The sequence below is a fragment of the Lipophrys pholis genome (assembly GCF_963383615.2).
Source record: "Lipophrys pholis genome assembly, chromosome: 11".
Lineage (NCBI taxonomy): Eukaryota > Metazoa > Chordata > Actinopteri > Blenniiformes > Blenniidae > Lipophrys > Lipophrys pholis.
The window spans coordinates 30,802,825-30,825,954 of record NC_137631.1 but is presented as its reverse complement, the minus strand read 5'-3'; the positions used below and the strand labels follow the sequence as shown (position 1 = coordinate 30,825,954).

At 44.9% G+C, this 23,130-nt stretch overlaps 1 protein-coding gene across 1 annotated transcript in view; it reads right to left on the bottom strand.

Annotated features, from left to right (window-relative positions):
• slc6a15 (solute carrier family 6 member 15) overlaps positions 1 to 4,077 on the bottom strand; it is a gene marked incomplete at both ends in the record, with an annotated part of 32,603 nt that extends 28,526 nt beyond the window's left edge. Inside the window, one exon of the mRNA XM_080475545.1 lies at positions 3,774 to 4,077. Within this exon, the coding sequence (XP_080331671.1) occupies positions 3,774 to 4,077 (304 nt within the window). The remainder of the gene's footprint in view (positions 1 to 3,773) is intronic.
• Between the last annotated feature and the right edge of the window lie 19,053 nt (positions 4,078 to 23,130).

Here is a 23,130-nt window from a genome sequence, read left to right as displayed (position 1 = left end):
CCACTCCAGAGAGCCACGCCCCAGCCCGGAAAGCACCAGACGGAAAATGCAGAGAGGACCCCCGAGCCAAGAGGAGCCCACAAGAGAAGGTTAAAGGGCGCAGGGCCCGAACCAAGCTGCCAAGCTGAGACCGACCAGAGCAGGACCCGGGCCGAGCGGGCCGGGAGCCCCCCTACCCGACCCGGAAGGGCAGAGAAGACCCCAGTGGGAGCCCCATCCCTCGCCCCCCCACCCTGTGGAGTGTTGGATGCATGTGTGTGTCTTTGTGTTTTGAAGAGGTGAATGCAACATGTGTCTAAGGTGTGGTTTAAAATTGAGGTGTAGCGGGGTCCCGAGTGCTCCTCCGCTGCCAAGCGGCAGAACCCCGAAGGCCGGCTTTACACCCTCAAGACCCTACGTGACTAAGTGTAGTTAAAATTGTGGGCGGTGCAAAGTCGGGGGAGGGGCCAGACCGTAGTTAAGTAGCCTTGAGCCCCTAACCGAGGCACCGCCCCACTATTCCCTATTGTTGAGTGAGGTAAGTTTTTGTAGGGGGGGGGGGTTGAGGAGAAGGGAGGTCCCACCGTCACTAGGACCAGTGAGGTAAGTTTTTGTCTCTAAGGGAGGGGGGGTCGAGAGGAAGGGAGGTCCCCCCGTCACCAGGACCAGCCACAGGCATGGCCCAGCCGGAGCACGGCAGCAGGGGCCAGCCTGCTCCAGCGGGGGGAAGGAGGCAGAGGGAGCTGTATGGTGGTGTTATTAGAGTACTAATGTACTAGTACAGAGTAGTGACCAAACGTTGGGTCTGGTGATGTTGAGATCTTCTTCCCATCTGGAGGTTGAAGGGATGTTGAGATATTTGAAGCTACAGGATTGAGATGATTTTAGAAAGAGTTTAGGAGCTGAGATCTTCAGGAGCTTTGTCACTGTCTGAGGTCAGTTCAGCTCAATCTCTTCTAGTTTACACTGACTTTGGATTATTGAATGAAGCTGAAGAGGTTCCAGATACTTGTTCTGACTGATAGCAGATGGTTCTATTAGCTCATTCAATGGAACCAAAGAGTTACTGGAGGAAAGTTCTTCTAAGGTTCTTCTTCCTTTATTTTGCCATCTTGGGAAGTTTCTTGGTTTCTTTCTTTGCAGGATGTCAGGATTGTTCCAGAGGGGGTGAAGAACCTCCCAGCAAGCTGTCAGAGACCTGGTTCTATTGATGCTTTTAAAGCAGCTGGGTTCTTTGATGAAGGACTGAAGAAGGGAAGATCTCTGGTCTGGAGATCTTCACACAAGGTTTTCTCAATGTCTAGCCAGCCTTCATCTAAGGCTTTCTGATTCATCCATTTTACTACATAAAGTACTTTATTGGCCAGATAATGAGGATACAGTTTGGGAGTTCTAAGCCACTTTGGTCCTTGGTGTTCTGGAGTGTTTTTAAACTTCTACCTGATGGTTGGTTTTTCCATCAGAATGTTGAGACGTGAGAATCCAGAGTGTTAAAGCAGGTTTTTCTTTGAAGAAAATGTTTTCATAATTAGGACAATGAAGTTTGCTCTGAGTCATTGTGCTGCTTCTCAGGTGAGTTTGATCCTTTGTTCAACACACTTCATTGTTCCATGGGGCAGGGCGTCTTGTCACATCCTTCAGTGTGTGTGGTCGCACAAAGAATCGTGTGTGTGTGTGTGTGTGTGTGTGTGTGTGGTGAAAAGCTCCCTCAGAAGTTCGAACACTCTGAAGCTTTGAGGAACAAACTGCCTCCTGAGAAAAGAGACATTTGCTGTTTTGTCTCTCTCCCTCCTTAAAATAGCTTCAGTCCGTTCTCCTTTCCGCTCTGCTGTGAGGGAAGAGACACACAACAATGTGGATTTCTTTAAATCTTTCTCACATGGGTGAAAGCTCTCCAGCCACACAGGCTCCACAGCACCTCTGACGTCCTGGAGCTTGAAACAAAGTGATTCTTATCCTGAAAATTTGGTTTCATCACCAAACTTTCAGGGGGAATCTTAATCCAGAAATCACAGGCGACACATGAAACAGGTTTTAATATTAATTAATATCAGTGTGACCCCTTGGTATTCCGATGAGGCCCAGACGGGCCAGAGAGGGGCTGGGCTGTTGAGGGTCAGTGAGCCATTAAAGGATATGATGGAGGCAGCTTCCTGAGTGGTCCACTTTTCTTTTTTCTTTTTTTTTTTTTCAAAAGTGCAAAAATAATATAGAAAATGCAAATAAAATACATAAAAAATGCAAAGTGCCATAAAGTGCATCGGAGGATAACAGGAGTTCGGCTTCACCAGCAGCAGAACCTCTAATGATGTTCAAAGGTACCTTAAATACTTTCTACTGAATTGGATCAAATCATTAAAAACTCCATGGCTGATAAAAACTAACATTAGTTTGTTAAAACTATATTAAAAACCTCAAATACAAAACCTATCATCATAAGTTATAGAAAAGAAAATCCATGCTAAAGAATGAACCTGAAAGCAAACAGCTGAATAATGAACCCTGCAGCCCCCCAGCTTGCTCCTGCTTTGGGTTCAGCGCAGAAGCAGTTTAAAAGTGGGAATCATTTGCTGTGGCACTGCCCTGAACCCAGAGGAGGCGAGGTAAAAACTTTCCACTCACACACCTGAAAACATTCAGCACATGCGCATCAACTCCAACAGGTAGAAACTATTCTCATACACATATATTGAACCACGCTCAATTAATTAACTGTCTTGTTGCCTTCATCGGGCCATCTGACAGGTACTGTACCCCGACCGGACCTACGGCAACAACAAAAGTTTCAATAAATACTTTTAAAATGACAAAGGGGTGCAAAATAGCATTATCCTTAATGTGCTATGTATTAAAGTGCTTTGTGAATATCTAAAGTGACCATGTGATGAAGGAACTGGCTCTTCCTTACAATCACCAATACAATTATCCATAAAGTCACTTTCCTGACACCGTTCATAAAAACCGACTGCAATGTGATGTGCACTGACGTTATCACGATTTCTTTACCTGCATCAGTGCAACACAATTTACTGTCCATGTGAAAACCTGTCACCATTTTGAAGGTTACAGAGTTTAAGTAGCTTTAGAAAAGTTACTTTTGATTGGAGAGAAGATATAAAATGTCTCTCTTGTTCATAAAGGTCACAGATTGCTGTTAGTCATGTGACCTTCACGCAGCCCATCAGGCTGACAGGCCTTAAAACAACAATAAAGGGTCTTAGTAAGTAATAGACAGATTTCAAATAAAGCAGGAGGGGGATGAGGAGAACGATTCTGTAGAACCTCCCCGTATGAGTCCAAGTCACAGCCACAGATTGTCTTAGTCTTTACGCTCTGAGCTCTGATGAAAGTTCCTAAAATACCATCAATAATTTACCTGGTGACTTTTGGTATAGCCTACGGAGGCCCTAAAAGGACATGATTAAAAAGTTTTCCCCTGATAATGACTTAATTTCAGTAGTTTTCTCGAGATCTCATTATTTTTCTCATTATTTCAAGAAAACAAGCAGGCAGCAAGCAACCCGTCCCCAAAGCACCCAGAGCAGGTCACCGGGAGGCGCTCACCTAGAGCCGTCCCTACAGCCATCCTTACCCTAACCCAGGACTGTAATTACAGTTAAAATCAATTATTTATTAAGTCATTTCAATCTTATTCTAAGTCGGGGGTCCACTGCACTTCACTGACATTTTTCAAGATAATTTTATTTCACTCATTTTAAGGCCATTTGTGTTTTCAGTATAATAATCTGTATAATATGTCCCAGTGGTTTTCAGAGGCAGCAATGCTGACTTACCTCCTCCATTCTTCTGGCACAGGTAGGGGAAGCGCCACACATTGCCCAGGCCTACAGAGAAGCCCACCTGGGCCAGGATGTACTGGAGCTTGCTGTTCCAGGCCGGGCGTTCCTCCTCCTCCTCGCCCTCAGAGCCCCCCTCCTCAACGTCGCACTCTTTCCTGTCCCCTTCATGGTTGTTGATGATCAGTGATGGTTTCTTGAAGGAATCATCACACGTGTCCTCGTTGGACAGCAGGACTTTGACTGACTCCTTGACATCGTCGTCAAGCTCTCTCTTGACGGCCTTGCTGTTTTTGGGCATTTGATAAAGCAAACAGAGCGCGGGGAATGGAACGTCTTTCTGTCTGGTTTGGTGGAACTTGCTGAGTTTAGAGGCAGAGCTGGTGTCTGTGATAAAAACCACGGTTTATTAAAAGAACTTTCAGCAAAGCCGCTAAAGTGAAGCAGGTTGGGTTTGAAAGTCCTGAAGGATGTTTGAGACCGTCTGAAGAACTTGATGGATCAGGAGGTATTCTTCATTATCACCAAATATCTGGGAGGTAAAGAAGCAGAAACTCGAGTAAAACACACAAAGAAGTCATTATAATTTCCCTCATAGATCGACTGGCTTTCGTTTCATTTCTACATTCAAACTGACAGTGATGTAATCCACTGTAAAAAAACAACCAAACAAAAGCCTCCGATCAGAGCACTGTATAAATACAAGTGTTCATAGAAATTTGTTGAAATAAAATTGTACATGTACAATAATTATTGTATTATCCCCAAAAAATCTAACAAATCTGACATTTACTTTTTCTCAGGACATTCTTTTCTATTTACATGAAATCATTTAGAAAAGCAAAACATGAACAAATGTAAATTTCTACAATTAATAAATTTATTTAAACTTGCAGATTGTAAAATTCAGAGTTCATACTTAGCTAATCTGGTTATATAACTGTTATTGGTTCAGGGTGTGGTTTATGTATATCTTGTAACTGGAACTGTAAAGATATCATCAACAAGGTTACTGAAGAATCCCCAGTCCTTTAATAGTAGTTGAATTTAGCAATTTACTTTCTAATTTTCAAGTTGAAAAAAATGGATTCAGAATATTTAGATTTTACAATTAAGTTGTAACAGTGAGCTGCGATCTCAACCAGATCATACCGAGTGTCCTACAGGTAATCCTATTAAACGTCTTAAGGCTCCTACAGACTGGAGTTTTAACAATCTTCTAAGTTGACAGGAAGCCGCCCTGGACAACAGCAGGCTGATAAACTTCTAACCACAACATGAAGTTCAGTGTGAGCAGATTGCACAATGAAAACACAAGCTGAATCTCAGCCTGCCACCATGTGAGTTGATGTGACTGAGCAAGTACTGTATAACACTTCATAAACATAGAATAGATTAGATTATATTAGAATAGAATAGAATAGAATAGAATAGAATAGAATAGATTAGATTAGAATAGCATGAAACATTGATGGAGCCCCCACAGTTGTGGCATTTATATCCCATATTGAAGACTCTGGAGGATTGAATCTTGAGTCATATATCCACAATTTCTTTAAAAGGACACTCAGCTGATCTTCAGTCCTCTCTATGTCCTGGTCCAACACTTTGATCATTGCTATCAGACCTGGGTCGAGACCTAACTGGACCAGAACTTTCCACAGATAGAGGAGCTCAACCCGGTCCAAAGCTTTTTCTTGGTCTAAAGAAATGAGATGAACATCTGGACCTAACAAACTAAAGACGTCCAAAACATCACGAATTAGAGACACATTGTCTCTGATGGACCTACCAGGCACACAGTAGGTCTGGTCTAGATGGATAACGTCGTCCAGCACCCCTCTGAGCCTGTTAGCGAGGGCCTTGGAGAGGATCTTAGAATCGGTACACAGTAGGGAGAGCGGCCTCCAGTCCTTCATCTCTCTCAGGTCTCCTTTCTTGGGCAGCAGCATGATCACCGTCCTCCTGCAGCTAGGGGGCAGCGTCTCTTCCCTGAGGCTCTCTGTCAGGACCTCCAGGAGGTCCTCTCCTCTCAGGCTCTCTGTCAGGACCTCCAGGATGTCCTCTCCTCTCAGGCTCTCTGTCAGGACCTCCAGGAGCCCCTCTCCTCTCAGGCTCTCTGTCAGGACCACCAGGATGTCCTCTCCTCTGAGGCTCTCTGTCAGGACCTCCAGGATGTCCTCTCCTCTGAGGCTCTCTGTCAGGACCTCCAGGAGGAACCAGGGCCCCCTGGGCTGGTGTGCCTAGTAGATGCTCTATCATATTAGTTTTAGTCTTCAGAGCTTCACAATGCTCCGGATTTCCAGTAGAACCAGTGTGCAGGTTCACCAAGTCAATCTCTAGAGTTCTCAGCGATGGTGTGACGTCCCGAGGGACATTTTGAGTGTCCTGCTGACAGAGTTGTTTGAGTTTGATCTTGCCACAGTCCCACCACTGCCTCAGACACTGACAATCCTCCTTCTCACTTCTAAAACCTTTTAAAAAACGTCCAGTGTCTTTAAAGTTAGAGTCAGCGAGTAAAGGTCTGCCCCTGCTGTTCAAAGAGAAGACTAAAACATTGTTAAAGAGTTCAGGCATTGACAGAAGCTGTCTGCTCTCACAGTCCTACACATTTCACCCTGTGTCTTGTGGGATCCACGGTTTCTTTTATCGTACGATGTCCTCGCTGTAAACTCTGAGCCTTATGTCACCATTGAGGGGCTGCTGCACGCGTCATTTATTTACTGTTTAATGACCTTTATGAAAAATATTCACATTTTCATTTGTTTAACTGTGGAACTAGTCATGGTTGTTGAGACACATGTTGTTAATTTAGCGTTTTTTGGTTTTATCAAATATAGTTAAATTCTTGTGAAAAATAGAGAAATGTGTGTGTGCGTGTGTGCGTGTGTGTGTGTGTGTGTGTGTGTGTGTGTGTGTGTGTGTGTGTGTGTGTGTGTGTGTGTGTGTGTGTGTGTGTGTGTGTGTAGAAGCAGCTCAGACGCGGACACGCAGCATCCACTCTGCATCCTTCCTTCATCCCGCAACATTTACACCCTTTTTTCTGTACACCTGTTTATAAAGAGAAGCTCCGGGAAATAAACAAGACCAAGAGAATAAAGGTGCAGTTCGGTTCTCACGGAACGACGGATTAATAAGTGATTAATAGATTTTGTTCACAGATTAGCCTGGTTGGAACGAAGCAAAGGCCTCGTGTATAAGACGCTGCTCCACCAAGCCTCCACCATCACTGTTTCTTTAATATCATTGTTTTTATAAAAAAAAAAAAACAGGAGAGAGAATGACTGGAAAGAGAAATACAGAAAGTCGTAGCTGTGGTGTGGCTCTGGGTCGGGCACAGTTTGTCCGATGAGGATGACGGTCAAGTGTTTCATCATCCAGCCGCACCGCACCGCACCGCACCCTCCGCACGGCCCGGGCTCGCTCTCTCTCTCTCTCTCTCTCTCTGTCACTCACTCACTCACTCACTCACTCACACGCACGCACGCACACTCACACTCTCAGACACACACACAAACACGCACGCACGCACGCACGCACGCACTCACCTCTGTGTAATCACGGCGATTCTTCGTCTCAAGGAATGAAATTGTGGGAGCTCATGCAGGGAGACATCATCACTGCTCGCGGTCCGCCGGGTGATTGACAGAGAGCCGCCTCAGCCTCCGGCCTCAGCGCAGCCGCTCACAGCCGAGCGAGGGGGGGGGGGGGGGGGGGAGTAGAGTACCACCCTGCTATTCGCACGCCAACGTCTAGTAATTGTTACCTACTTTCTAATAAAGACTGGTATAGAGTACACTAAACTCTGCTATTGCTCAAAGTGTCTTGATTTTTAAAATTTTGATTGAAATTATCACGTTCATCCTCAACATTCCCCCTATTCTTTCTATTTGGTACATTCCACTATGGCCCATCCTGTATGGGCGGGCAGTGAAGAGGCGCAATGTGCGTCTGTTTGTAAACCTGAGGCCCTGCCACTGCACGCATCATGACAAGAATTACATTTATGTTTTTGTAAAAAAAACTAATTTTTCATTTTGGAAGGTTCTTGTGGAGTGGGTGTACACACACACAAACACACACACACACACACACACACACACACACACACACATATATATATATATATATACCACCTTTTGCTCTGATTACTGCTATGGACACACTCTACATTCTCTTGATGAGCTTCAAGAGGTAGTCACCTGAAAGGGTTTTCACTTCACAGGTGTGCCCTGTCAGGTGTAATAAGTGGGATTTCTTGTCTTATAAATGGGGTTGGGACCATCAGTTGTGTTGTGCAGAAGTCAGGTGGATACACAGCTGATAGTCCTACTGAATAGACTGTTAGAATTGGTATTATGGCAACAAAAAAGCAGCTAAGTAAAGAAAAACGAGTGGCCATCATTACTTTAAGAAATGAAGGTCAGTCAGTCCGAAAAATTGGGAAAACTTTGAAAGTGTCCCCAAGTGCAGTCGCAAAAACCATCAAGCGCTACAAAGGAACTGGCTCACATGAGGACCCCCCAGGAAAGGAAGACCAAGAGTCACCTCTGCTGCGGAGGAGAAGTTCATCCGAGTCACCAGCCTCAGAAATGGCAGGTTAACAGCAGCTCAGATTAGAGAGCAGGTCAATGCCACACAGAGTTCTAGCAGCAGACACATCTCTAGAACAACTGTGAAGAGGAGACTGTGTGAATCAGGCCTTCATGGTAGAGTAGCTGCTAGGAAACCACTGCTAAGGACAGGCAACAAGCAGAAGACACTTGTTTGGGCTAAAGAACACAAGGAATGGACATTAGACCAGTGGAAATCTGGGCTTTGGTCTGATGAGTCCAAATTTGAGATCTTTGGTTCCAACCACCGTGTCTTTGTGCGACGCAGAAAAGGTGACCGGATGGACTCTACATGCCTGGTTCCCACCGTGAAGCATGGAGGAGGAGGTGTGATGGTGTGGGGGGGCTTTACTGGTGACACTGTTGGGGATTTATTCAAAATTGAAGGCATACTGAACCAGCATGGCTGAACCAGCATGGCTACCACAGCATCTTGCAGCGGCATGCTATTCCATCCGCTTTGCGTTTAGTTGGACCATCATTTATCTTTCAACAGGACAATGACCCCAAACACACCTCCAGGCTGTGGAAGGGCTATTTGACCAAGAAGGAGAGTGATGGGGTGCTGCGCCAGATGACCTGGCCTCCACAGTCACCGGACCTGAACCCAATGGAGATGGTTTGGGGTGAGCTGGACCGCAGAGTGAAGGCAAAAGGGCCAACAAGTGCTAAGCATCTCTGGGAACTCCTTCAAGACTGTTGGAAGACCATTTCAGGGGACTACCTCTTGAAGCTCATCAAGAGAATGCAGAGTGTGTCCAGAGCAGTAATCAAAGCAAAAGGTGGCTACTTTAAAGAACCTAGAATATAAGGCGTGTTTTCAGTTGTTTCACACTTTTTTGTTAAGTACATATTTCCACATGTGTTAATTCATAGTTTTGATGCCTTCAGTGTGAATTTACAATTTTCATAGTCATGAAAATAAAGAAAACTCTTTGAATGAGAAGGTGTGTCCAAACTTTTGGTCTGTACTGTATATATATATATATATATATATATATCAGGGTTTATATATAATTATATGCTAATTTGTTTGTGAAGGGGCAACCTTGAGTCTTTCATATTACTTCTTTATATTACAATGAATACAATATAAAAAATAACTACATTTATGATACTAATGCAATCCTGGAAAGGTCTGATGTTTGTGAAGCAACCATGTGGTGATGGGGAGTACTGAGTCGTCTCGCTGTTATACTGACTTTGTGATAGTAAACACAGTCAGTTTACTCTGCTTGTCTATTGAATTCTTCATGAACAGACCTGCCTTTGGTAACATAACACTTTCCGTCTGTCATGGCTTTACCTCTTGTAGACATCTGATGGAAAGTTGAGGCGTTGGATTTCACTGTGTCAAATAGATGCAGGTTCCAGCCAGAGAGGCTTGAATAGAGCAGTAAATCAGTCATTTTGATAGAGTTTCACATGTAAAACCTGAAACCTTTTTGGTGAAAGAGATGTAGGAGCTAATCAGAGATTGGAGGAAGCTATCAGGGGCTCGATAAAAATGAACAGTTTCCAAAGTACTGTAGCAGCACTTTAACCTTTTTAAAGTGCCGCTCTGGTGAGGACGGGTAACTGTCTTCAACCCGTTCAGGGGAAACAATGATCAAGGTCCAAGGTGCAGTTTTGTCTTTGGATATGGCAATCTATTTATTGATATCCGCAGTCCAACTGTTGATGCCTATCATCAGTAACTCAGCCCACTACTGAGTTCCTATAACAAAATAAACGTTCCCTCAGTCTGCCACTCACCCTGACCCAGTCTGGAAGGCGACCGCTCTCTCTGGTCGGTCAGCAGGTGAATGCAGAAACATGAATCAGCAAATGATCAACATACACAACATAAAATGGCTCCTACAAGTACTATTTTTTATTTTTTGTTTCCAGCAAGAGGAGGGTGTTTTTAGGATTTGAAATACATTTTCCAGATAGAGGCAAGTTAGACTTTTGATCAGAATACTGTATATGACTCGAGGATTCAATGTTTTTTCATTACTACTGATATTGTTGTTTTTATGAAGGAATTTGGTTGTTTGCTGCATCCCAAAAAAATATGATTAAGCTCATGCCTTCAATGTGAAAAATGCACCCAAACGCCCTGAGCACAGGTAACCGATGACATCACAGATGATGTGTCCAGGTAACATGTAACATGAGACCCTTGTACTCCTGGGTTCTTCAAGCACAGAAATGCAGTTAGTTTCCCCTTTCAACACTTTCTTCACCAAAAACCCACACAAGTCACCCAGCATCTGCTTTTTCAGGCTCCTGCTCCTTCAGCCACTGCAGCCTGCGCCTTCAGACACTGCTCCTGCTCCTTCAGACACTGCAGCCTGCTCCTTCAGACACTGCTCCTGCTCCTTCAGACACTGCTCCTGCTCCTTCAGACACTGCAGCCTGCTCCTTCAGACACTGCTCCTGCTCCTTCAGACACTGCAGCCTGCTCCTTCAGACACTGCCGCCTGCTCCTTCAGACACTGCTCCTGCTCCTTCAGACACTGCAGCCTGCTCCTTCAGACACTGCCGCCTGCTCCTTCAGACACTGCCGCCTGCTCCTTCAGACACTGCCGCTCGCCCTTCGCCGTGTTTCCCTCAGAAATCCTCAGGACTGAACAAAGGTGTTTATCTGTAAGACAACTCCGGTGTGAAGTTTTGTTGATCTTGACCACAGAGAACAGTTCACACAGGTACGTGCTGCTAAACATCGAGAGCGTTTGAGCAGCCTGGGGGTGGAGCTGGGGCATTGTGTTGGGAACAAAACCTGGAAACTCTCCGCTCCATTTGAAGGTTTGATGCTGCACTTTGCACGTCAGATGCAAATGGCTCGCTGAGCAATTTAGATCTGCTTTCTTGGAGCTCCAAATCAGCAAATCTCCTTGTGAAGTTGTTCAGCAAACTGAGTTTGGGAAAACGGCGGTAGTGTTCTGCTCCTTCATTTTTTGGCAGTGTGGTAAATGGCTCAAGAGTTCTTCCAGCCGCTGCGTCTCCCACAGGCGCAGCTTGATATTGAAAACACTCACTGTACACTCAAAAAAGTCAACAATGTCAAAAAAGTGTCATTTGCATATTAGAAATATGTTTGATTAATACAAGCATATTGAGTTTCTCTTTATTAAATGGTTCATTGAAGTTCCATTCTATATGAATAAATCTAAATTCAGATTGACTAAATCAAGTCTTGCTGATCTAATGAGGAAGAAATACGTCAATACCACAGCTCAGGTATTGTTGCTCATTGCGCATGCTCCATTTGAGCAGATGCAGGAAATTCAAATGAGCAGGAACCAGACGTTATCTGCATGCACAACTTGTCAGGTCTCTGTGTCTGTCCCTGTGTGTCTCACCTCATGTTTCCGATTAACCAATGGCCTTGTCCCTCTGTCTGCTCCCATCATTGTGCTCCACCTGTGTCCTCCCCTTCCTTGTGTATTTAAACCCTGTCCCTCTGTTGTCCTTGTCGGATCGTCCTGTCTACTTCTCATCATGTCTCTCCTCTCGTGTCCTCTTGTTCCCTGCTCTTCAATAAACTCTGTTTTTTATGGAGCTCTGAGTCTGCGCTGGGGTCCATCCACACACCACCTGAGACAACTGACTTCTCTGGCATCCCTCTACTCTTAAGGATACTCTAAAGGACATTTAATAAGGCAAGTACTGACTCCTGACTTCGGTCTATGTTCATGTATTTCGTTGCCTGAATAGTAACGTTAACTAGCAAAACCTATTTGATGTTTCGCAGCCGACTATGCTTGTTTTGTTTTCTTAATTTAAGTTTATATACTGGAGGTAAATTGCAGTGGTTCCTTTTGTGTGAATGAAAACGTAGCTGCAAACGATTAGCCGGCAAGTCTACAATTCTGCTGAGTCACTGCACAACTATGGAGCATTGCCCCTATTGTGTCTATTTAAATTGTCCTGGAATGTTTAAGACATGGGGTGGACTTGAAAGTCACATGTATAGGGGATCATTTATCTCATTGTACACAGACCGCTATCGGTTCAGCTACTTTCAAGTGTGAGCAATGTGATTGCAGCAACCTCACCACACAGAGCTCTTTGTTCATCTTGGAACACGTTTACAAGGTAAAGACACAGTAAGCTGTGTGTTTACTGGTTGTTCTTTCATGACCAGTGTTTATAGTACATTTTACTCACATAATAATAGGAAGCATCAGGGGCACACAGTGAAAGATTATAAAACCTGTTCTGCTTCAGCTAGTTCTGAGGTTGCAGCGGAAGCTGGCTGTTCTACTGATGTGTCATATTCTGAAGCTGAGACCGAGTTAGAAAGTGACAATAGTGAAGTTACAGATGTTCCAGCACTAACTGAGAAGAGAATAGCTTCATTATTGTTGAAATTAGAACACATATTTCATATTCCAGATACAACAGTTAAGGAATTGGTGGAGGAGTTGCATTGTTTGTTGCACTCAGCTTGTGGGCCAGTAACAAAGCGCACAGTGACAGAAATGTTCAAAAGCCATAACCTCCATATTTATTCTGTTACACCGTGTGACTTCTGTCCTATCATGGGATTCGCATCCTCCAAGGAACAGGCCAGTGTTGTGGCTGATCGCATTTAATACAAAGAAGTGCGAAACTGAAATGCACATACATAAACACAGGAATACCTTTGTCAATAACAACACAAATTGCTTCCGATATATTACACATATCAGTACTATTGATTAGCAAGCTGAATATAAGCTGAAGGTAAACTACATAGTACATAACAGGTCAGCTGGAATCCTCAGAGCCGTTATTACATTATGATATACCAGGAGAATGACAGTCACAACACTGTAAACGTATAACAGCTGGAAATATACTCTAACAATATTGTCAACACATTTATTCACAGGACGTAGACTCAGAGGACGTAGACTCAGAGGACGTAGAATCAGAGGACGTAGAAAGGTCATTAGCATTCAAGCTAATGAAGCTTGGAGACTGTGCAGCCATTGGTTGAGTGAAGTTCTGCTCAACTGCTGAGTGACAGACTCAAATAATTGCGCCCCCTATAGGCCTGGCGGTAGAATCAAATAAATGAACAGTTACAACACCATTGATCAAGCTGTTATTGAAGAACTTGCCAATTCTGTGTCTGCGTCTCACCCAGTAGGTCAAGTTTTGAAAAGATGTGGTTCTTTAGGTGCCTCTTTTAATAGAAAGCTATATTACAAGCACCGTTTTAAAGTTGTAGAACCTGTTAGTATTTTGTTTATGTAGAACAGAGAAGATCATTTCAGTACATACCAATAATACATTTACTGCAGGAATTATTGAGCCAATATCAACTAGACAAAGTGATTGAGGAACTCTCAGAAAAACAGAGGGTTTGTCTGGTGGTCAGAGTGTTTACAGATCTTTTGTAGATGGCAAGCACTACACAACAAAGAGCTTTTTAGCTGCTGATGCATTGAGGATGTCCATTACCCTTTATGTTGATGAGTTTGAGGTTTGTTATCCTCTGGGGACATCACGCAAAATGCACAAGCTCTGTGGTGTGTATTGGGTTCTGGACAATTTGCCGCCAGGTTCTCATTCGACCCTTTCATCCATTTATTTAGCTGTTCTTTGTAAAAGTGAAGATTTGGAGGCGTTTGGATTTGAAAATGTTTAGATCCACTGATAAAAGATCTGTTAATCTTAGAGCAGCGTGGCGTGTTCATCACGCAGTTGAACAAGTTTATAAAGACACTGAATTGTGTAATTACTGACCACTTGGGAGCCCATGGGCTTGCTGGCTTTGTAGAACATTTTTCTGCTGAATACATATGTAGGTTCTGGACAGCAAAAGAAATCTGAAATTCAGTCTTTCACTGCTGGCACTTTTGAGTGTAGAACACTAAAACTTCATGAAGCACATTTAAAATCTGCTCTGGAGACGGAAAGTTTGTGCTGTTGTGTTAAACGGGATTGTGTTTTCAGTAAGAGTCTTTCTCATTTCCAGGTCTGTCAGGGTCCGAGGAAGACCCATAAGCAGACCACAACACAAGACTGTCTTGATCATTCAATAAAACCTGCAAACGCCAAACAGGTTTACCATCGGTGATCACAAATGGAGTCCAAGTCCAGGCAGAGGTCGGTACACAGGGAAATCCAGAACAGGAAGAACGCCAGGAAGGGGCTGGGGTCATGAAGCTGAGCAGCAATGTGACGATCGAGCACAGAGACATGAAGGAGCAGGTTTAAATACATGAGAGGGAAGACACAGGTGAGACACATCAGGCTGATCTCGCACGCACGCACGCACGCACGCACGCACGCACGCACGCACGCACGCACGCACGCACACACACACACACACACACACACACACACAGCACACACAGGAAAGGCAAGTGACAGAGACTGAGGATTACACAATAAAACAGGAAGTGAACATAGTGTGAGACACGGACTTGATGAACACACAACGACGGACCCTTACAATGTCACTGCAGGTTTTCCCCCCGATGTAGTACATGCTTTATTTCAAGGAGTTGTACCATTGGAGCTTGCTTATTGTTTTGCTCTTTTCATCTCAAAGTATTTCAACTTGGAGAAACTTACCAGTGCTATCCAGAATTGAGTACAGATGGGGAGATAAAACCAATCGCCCTCATAGAATACCCCATACGTTCACAGCTCTGCTTCGATTATTGGCCCCCTTGTTCCAGGGAATGAGCCTGCATGGCATGTTGTTCTAGATCTGAAGGAGATTGTAGAGCTTGTCATAGCTCCTGTACATTCTGATGAGTCAATAGCAGATCTTGAATGAAAGATCAATGAGCACCTTCAAAGATACAGAGGTTTCTCCAAACAACCTCAAACATCATTATTTGGAACACTATCCTGTTATGGTTCCATCTTTGGACCTCTTCTTCACAAATGGACAATGAGGTTTGAGGCAAAACATAGTTTTTTTTAAGCAGATTCTTGGCCATACGAACTGCTTTAAAAACATCCCTCTGACACTTGCTAAGAAACACCAACTCATGTGCACTCTTCTGTCCACAGAACATCACTGGTGGTGAATATTTCATCAGTACCCATTGATGTTCTGTAAAGATTACCTCATGAGACTGATGTCCACATTGCAAACAATGTATTATACCATGGAATGATACAACAGAAGGAATGATTGTTGTCCATGGGCATTCACATGCTCTGCCTGAGTTTGCAGAAATTTAGCGGCTCTGAATTTTGCAAGGCAAGGTCCATTGTAGCCAGGTTGTGTGCTCGGTATAGAGCATTCCAGAGCGTTTCAGCTGGACATGTCCCATGTAAGAGAGCTGGCCCTTCTTGAGCATGGGGGGACTGCCCATTAGCTGCCTATTCAGTGGGGGGGCCTGCGTCTCATTACACTGAGGAGACACATTGACCTGCAGCTGAAACAGAAAGAAGTTTGTAGGTATTTATTTTTCCTTTACATCTTTAAAGTCATGCAAGTCACGCCTCGCACCCCGACTGCAAATATTAATGGTAATTTTGGTTTCGATTTTACTTTTAGATTTAAGTTTTCATTAATACCATAATTATTACTTAATTTTTTTTAATCAGTGGTTAGTTAAAAAAAATCTTTAATTTTATTTACTGAAACCTAAGAATACAATATTCTCACAATTTTCAAAAACAGGTTATGTATGTTAAATGAAATTAAAATAAATATATTTTTCCAAGTAAAAAAAACACCCAAGATTTGAAAATATCCTACTTACAAATGTTTGAAACAACAAATCCCTACATTTTCTTGCTAGACCTTTGGATTGATTAAGCAACTTATCCTCACAGCTCTGCTTAGCATGAATATAGCACTGTATATCTTAATGTTTCTTCTTGTTACATGAACTAAAGTGAAACATTACAGATGGTCTCCCTCTGCTCCTTCATCAGCTCCCTACGTTTTTGACTCATTTGACAAATCAATTGGAATCTGTATCCCCTTTAGCAAAATAAGCAGGTTATTGTGTTGTTTGGCTGACACTCACTTCAAGCTTATCACGGTCCTTGTCACAGTCCTTATCACGGTCCTTGTCACGGTCCTTATCACGGTCCTTGTCACGGTCCTTGTCACGGTCCTTATCACAGTCCTTGTCACGGTCCTCACCTCGAAATAGCTTTTGTTCTACAATCAGGCCATCCTTTAAATGGTATCATACTCGAAGACGTGTTTTGTTTTTTTATACTATATAACACTCCAAGCAATTTGCAGTTCAATACTAATTAACAATTGGTTATTAAAAAATATGGTACCCCCCTGACTGTAGTTGGTTCATTTTTGGTTGTTTTGCTGAGTTGTATGTTTTTTCATTTCATATTCCGGTCCACACAACGTCCCAGCCCAGCCCATCAGACTGAGGATTGTCCCGGGAGAAGATGATGCCAAGAAGTTAATTTTGCCAGCAGGGATCCCAGACTCCACTGAGGATTTGTGCCTTCCGATAAAGACGAGCTTTGGACTGCAGCAGGATTTTCGGCTTCAGTATCAAGATGCTGATTTCGGCAATGATTTTATAAACCTCTCAGACATCTCCAAAGTATGTGACAAGGCAACCCTCAAGATCATCAATATCCTGGGTGGCAGAGAGGACAATGATCCAACAGCATGTCCAGCAGAAACAGTCCAGGGCCCAACAGATTCATCATCGTTCTCCTCAGTCGACACAGATTGCCTGTTTCTTCTTCATCTTCACCTTCTGCAAGGCTAAATCTTTAGCCAAGTGTTTTCACTATCCCAACTTTCAGCTACGATGTTTAACTTGAACTCCAGAGGGCCAATGATGTCTGCAAAATACACCCCTCACCAAAACTGAAATCCCTCATTCAGCAAAGTTTGGCACAAGAAGTTAATACATTTAAAGCATACCAACGACACTAATTTTACTGATGTTGCAGAAGCACTTGTGAAAAAACATCCTTGTCTCAGCGAGCAGGGCTCTTTTAATGGCTGTAACAGGTGGAAGATCAGCTTAAAGTATAAAATTGTAAATTTCCTGACCAAACTCAGAGGCCTGGGATGTGCTGAGGTGATGATCAATTCGCTGAAGAACGAATCAGTAGATAGACCTCTCGCCACCTCGAAGAGCTGAAATTAACTACTGTCCACAACATCCCAAAGAATGAAAGTCTGGAACAGGAGAGGGTTGCAATGCTTTCTAAAATAAAATAAAAACAATGACTCCATGCTCTGTCAGAAAATGGAAAAAACATTTTCTTCCAGACAGCAAGACGTTCTTCAAGGCCAGCCTATGGTTGCAGACTTTTTATTGAAGGCTGAAGTGCTCTTTCCAGTGTTTGAGCCAGTTTGCTTCAGTTGTTATGAGGTTGCCGTCAGAATCTTTCACCAGGGCTGTCTTGATGCGTGGGGCATTACGGGCTTGGCGCAGCAAAATGAGTACATGGCGCATGTTGTTGTTAGCCGCGGCCTCTCTGTGTTTAGCTTCAGCTTGCCAGAACTTCTCCCTATCCTCATCAAGACCAGGCCCAGAGAGAAGGAGAGTCAAAGGATTGAAATGGTAAAAACTTTTCACATTCAAAGTATTAAAATGGTTAAAACTCTTCAAATCATGTAGTTTTATGATGTGAACAGTTAAATCTCTTCAGAACATATAGAGTCAAAGTGTTGATAAAGTGTGTGTGTGTGTGTGTGTGTGTGTGTGTGTGTGTGTGTGTGTGTGTGTGTGTGTGTGTGTGTGTGTGTGTGTGTGTGTGTGTGTGTGTGTGTGTGTGTGTGTGTGTGTGTGTGTGTGTGTGTGTGTGTGTGTGTGTGTGGTGTAATGACCTCGAACGTCCACTAGGGGGAGGCAGACTTCGGAGGTTCAGTGTGATGATGTCACAGCTGCTGGAGAGTGCCAGGCGATGCAGTGACTCAAAGTGTCCACCTGGCGGCAGCACACCGAGAGAGTGCAATGACCCACTCGGCCACTAGAGGCGTTCCTCTTTCTGTGATAGTGTGAAGTCACTGGGCTTTGTGCATGGCTCATTAGGCCTGCAGAGAGCAAGCCAAATTTCTGACTGAGAAATCCGAGCTGCAGTGACCTACACACAGTGGTGGAGCTCTCAATGACAAGAGAGCAAAATATGGATCTGCTGCCCTCTTCACTAAATCTTTTACCCTCTTGATCTGCTTCACCATCGCTCTGTGGAAACTGAGGAGGGAGGATCCAGACTGTGGCTCTTTGTGGCTCTTTACTGTTTTGCCTGTTGTTGCAGCACGTTGCACATTTCAGCACCAGTTCTCAGCTGCTGGCTCAGGCCGGGACACCACACAGACTGTCTCACTTGTTCCCTGCACTTTACCAGCCCCGGGTGTCCAACATGCAGTCTTGTGAGGACATCCTTTCTCATGGCATATGGGATAACCTCCCTCCAGAGGTGGTGCTTTAAGCACTGGATGATCATCCTCATGCAGGTGGAGAATATTACAGCAACAAAGTCACTTGTGACCTCCCGGTGGCTCATGTGAGTCTATGTCGTCACGTGACACTGGAAGCTCAGTCCCTTTTCATCTTCTTGCTCGCAGGTTTGTATGTGTGGTTTGTCGGCACGATATTGCTGATTTCTACTATTGTCGAGTTGGTTGCTGCTTGTTGCCTGGAGCCCTGCGAACTGCGAACTGCAGTCGGGGATGCCAGTCATCTCGCCCTCCAAGGGCTGCAAAAGCACCGTTTCTGTGGACTTTTCATCAGAGCCGAATGGTCGGCATTCTACACCTGCTGAGTCCACTCATTGTGTTTTTTCGCCGATGCGTTATGCTTCGATATCAGTTGTAGCCTCCGTGCTTCTAGTACTTTATTTGAAGCTGCGATTCGGCTGGTTTGGGTGATTACACGCTGTGGTGGTTGTTTGTTAAATGTTCTTCAGTCAGAATAGTTTCTCTACAGCTGCGCACTTGTTTTTATAAAAGCGACCGTGGTCTACTAATATTGGATTGTTACAGAGCCGTTATGAACCGCAAGTGGCGTCTCTGCTCGACCCAGCTCGTGACACAGCGTTCAGCTTCGTGTAAGATTATTTTCTAGATTAAACCAGCCTGAGCAATTCTATCTAGACAGTAAGGTGATTTTCTAGATTAAACCAGCCTGAGCGGCTCTATCTAGACAGTAACATGATTTTCTAGATTAACCAGCCTGAGCAGCTCTATCTAGACAGTAACAAGATTTTCTAGATTGACCAGCCTGAGCAGCTCCACCTAGACAGTAACACGATTTTCTAGATTAACCAGCCTGAGCAGCTCTATCTAGACAGTAACATGATTTTCTAGATGAAACCAGCCTGAGCAGCTCTATCTAGACAGTAGCATGATTTCCTAGATTAACCAGCCTGAGCAGCTCTATCTAGACAGTAACATGATTTTCTAGATTGACCAGCCTGAGCAGCTCCATCTAGATAGTAACACGACTTTCTAGATTAACCAGCCTGAGCAGCTTTATCTAGACAGTAACATGATTTTCTAGATTAACCAGCCTGAGCAGCTCTATCTAGACAGTAAGGTGATTTTCTAGATTAAACCAGCCTGAGCGGCTCTATCTAGACAGTAACATGATTTTCTAGATTAACCAGCCTGAGCAGCTCTATCTAGACAGTAACACAATTTTCTAGATTAACCAGCCTGAGCAGCTCTATCTAGACAGTAACATGATTTTCTAGATTAAACCAGCTTGAGCAGCTCCACCTAGACAGTAACATGAATTAACAAAGAGGCAACAACAGAAGAAGAACATGATTTTGAAAGTTGAACAAATGATGGTAGAAAACAAGAAACATCAGTAACACACACACACACCATCAATAAGATGTGTGTGTGTGTGTGTGTGTGTGTGTGTGTGTGTGTGTGTGTGTGTGTGTGTGTGTGTGTGTGTGTGTGTGTGTGTGTGTGTGTGTGTGTGTGTGTGTGTGTGTGTGTGTGTGTGTGTCCCATGCAGGAGACGCATCACGTCCTCCTGCTCCCCAGGCAGTGTCATCAGACATTGAGTCCCTCAAAAAGGGTAATGGACCATAACAATGGTGAGTAAGCTGGAGACTCACTTATTTTACGAGCTATTCCTACATCACCATTCTAGTCTTTAAATATCTTTTTATCCAGTGGTTCAGCTGACCAAACCTACCAGAAGCATGTGCATGTTTGTTCTTTTGTTTTTTCTCCTTCAAGTCTGAAAGGTGAAGGTTTGGTGGGAGGAATGTCTGAGCAGCTAAACCAAACCTGAACCTCCAGAGACAATGTAAAGGTAAACATACGACAATAGGATAAGGTTTTCTTTTAATATAAATGTGACATCATATTCCATAAATAAACTAATGTTTTCATAACTAAATCATGCCATAGGTCCAAGCAGCTGCACAGGTTCAAAGTTCAGCTGCAGTCACTCACCTGTCCCTGGATCCTGTCCAATCCCATGGTCGGCCAGTTGTTCCATCCTCACACACCTTTCTGGCTCCACTGTTACCACTCACTGTGGAACCACCAGCACCTCCTCAACCTGTGGCACAGCCTGCGGTTGTGAGAAACTTCATCAAATTACAATTTCACTTTAAACTGGTGTCTCTGTGGGCCGGTGTCTCTGTGGGCCGGTCAGCAGGTCCCACCTAACATAATTATCTGGCCAATCAGCCCACACTACTGTGGGCTGACAGTGTTACAGCACAGCCCATTGGTTACCTGTCAGTCAGGGGCTTGACATTCACCCAGTTGCTGGATGGGCGGGGCTAACAGAGTCACCTTCAATCACACCGCAGGTGAGCTGAGGTCAGGAGAGGTAAGGAGACAGACAACAACATGGATAAACAACCTCCGAAAAAACACCCTGGAGGGGCAGAAAAGCAGCCACTAAAACAAATGAAAGCCCTGGAAGCAGCAACATAACCACTTTATCTGCTCCACCAGCAACATGACCACTTTATCTGCTCCACCAGCAGCAGCATGACCACTTTATCTGCTCCACCAGCACCAACATGACCACTTTATCTGCTCCACCAGCAGCAACATGACCACTTTATCTGCTCCACCAGCACCAGCATGACCACTTTATCTGCTCCACCAGCAGCAGCATGACCACTTTATCTGCTCCGCCAGCAGCAAAATGACCACTTTATCTGCTCCACCAGCAGCAGCAAAATGACCACTTTATCTGCTCCACCAGCAGCAAAATGACCACTTTATCTGCTCCACCAGCAGCAGCATGACCACTTTATCTGCTCCACCAGCAGCAACATGACCACTTTATCTGCTCCACCAGCAGCAGCATGGCCACTTTATCTGCTCCACCAGCAGCAGCAGGTGCTGCAGCACTCGCATCTGCAGCCAGAGCATCAATTCGCACAGAACCGACCCGCAGACCCAGCTTGATTCTGGCGCCCCCCTCCCGGCTTCAGGCAACTGACTGCTACTGCAGCAGGAGCAAGAGGCACAACAGACACCACAGCTGATGGAGACTGAGCCTTTAGAGGGTGGGGTAAGTAATAAAAACCAGCATGACAGATCTGTAAGCAGCACTACTTGTGAGGTTATCTGAGAGAGCTACATTTTAAAGACACAATAAGGTCAAAAGTCCAAGTGCACGCTGGCCTCCGGCAGGGCTGTCCTTTGTCACCGGTTCTTTTCATAACTTTTATGGACAGAATTTCTAGGCACAGCCAGGGACCGGAGGGGGTCCGGTTTGGGGACCACAGGATCTCGTCTCTGCTCTTTGCAGATGATGTGGTCCTGTTGGCTTCATCAAACCTGGACCTTCAGCGTGCACTGGCGCGGTTCTCAGCCGAGTGTGACGCAACTGGGATGAGGATCAGCGCCTCTAAATCCGAGGCCATGGTTCTCGACCGGAAAAAGGTGGCTTGCCCCCTTCAGGTAGGTGGAGAGACCTTGTCCCAAGTGGAGGAGTTCAAGTATCTCGGGGTCTTGTTCACGAGTGGGGGGAAGATGGAGCGTGAGATCGACAGGCGGATCGGTGCAGCGTCTGCAGTTATGCGGTCGCTGTATCGGTCCGTCGTGGTGAAGAAGGAGTGAAGCCAAAAGGCGAGGCTCTGGATTTACCGGTCGATCTTCCTTCCTCCCCTCATCTATGGTCATGAGCTTTGGGTCATGACCGAAAGAAGGAGATCCCGAATACAAGCGGCTGAAATGAGTTTCCTCCGTAGGGTGGCTGGGCGCACCCTTAGAGATAGGGTGAGGAGCTCAGTCACCAGGGAGGAGCTCGGAGTAGAGCCGCTGCTCCTCCACATCCAGAGGAGCCAGCTGAGGCTCGGGCATCTGTTTGGGATGCCCCCCAGACGCCTCCCTCGGGAGGTGTTCCGGGCGTGTCCCTCTTGTAGGAGGCCTCGGGGCAGACCTAGGACACGCTGGAGAGACTATGTCTCTCGGCTGGCCTGGGAACGCCTTGGGGTCCCACCGGAAGAGCTGGAGGACGTGTCTGGGGCGAGAGAAGTCTGGGCATCCCTGCTTAGACTGCTGTCCCCACGACCCGGACTGGATAAGAGGAGGACAATGGATGGACTTAGGTCAAAAACAAAAATGGTGTTTTTGCATGCAGACACATTCCTCATGTGTCACTATTTATTAATGTGAAAGAGCAAACAGGCCTGTTGCTTTGTCATGTGTAGCTTAGGAGTCACTGGGGTCTTTTCCACCGGAAAGAACCAGGTTCTAGTTCTGGTCCAGGACCAGCCTTAGCACCTGTTCTTTGTCTTTCCACCTCCAATGCCCCGGCCTATCAGGGGCTAAACTGCTGCTACGCTGGCCCCACTTCGTTGCTGGACCAAAG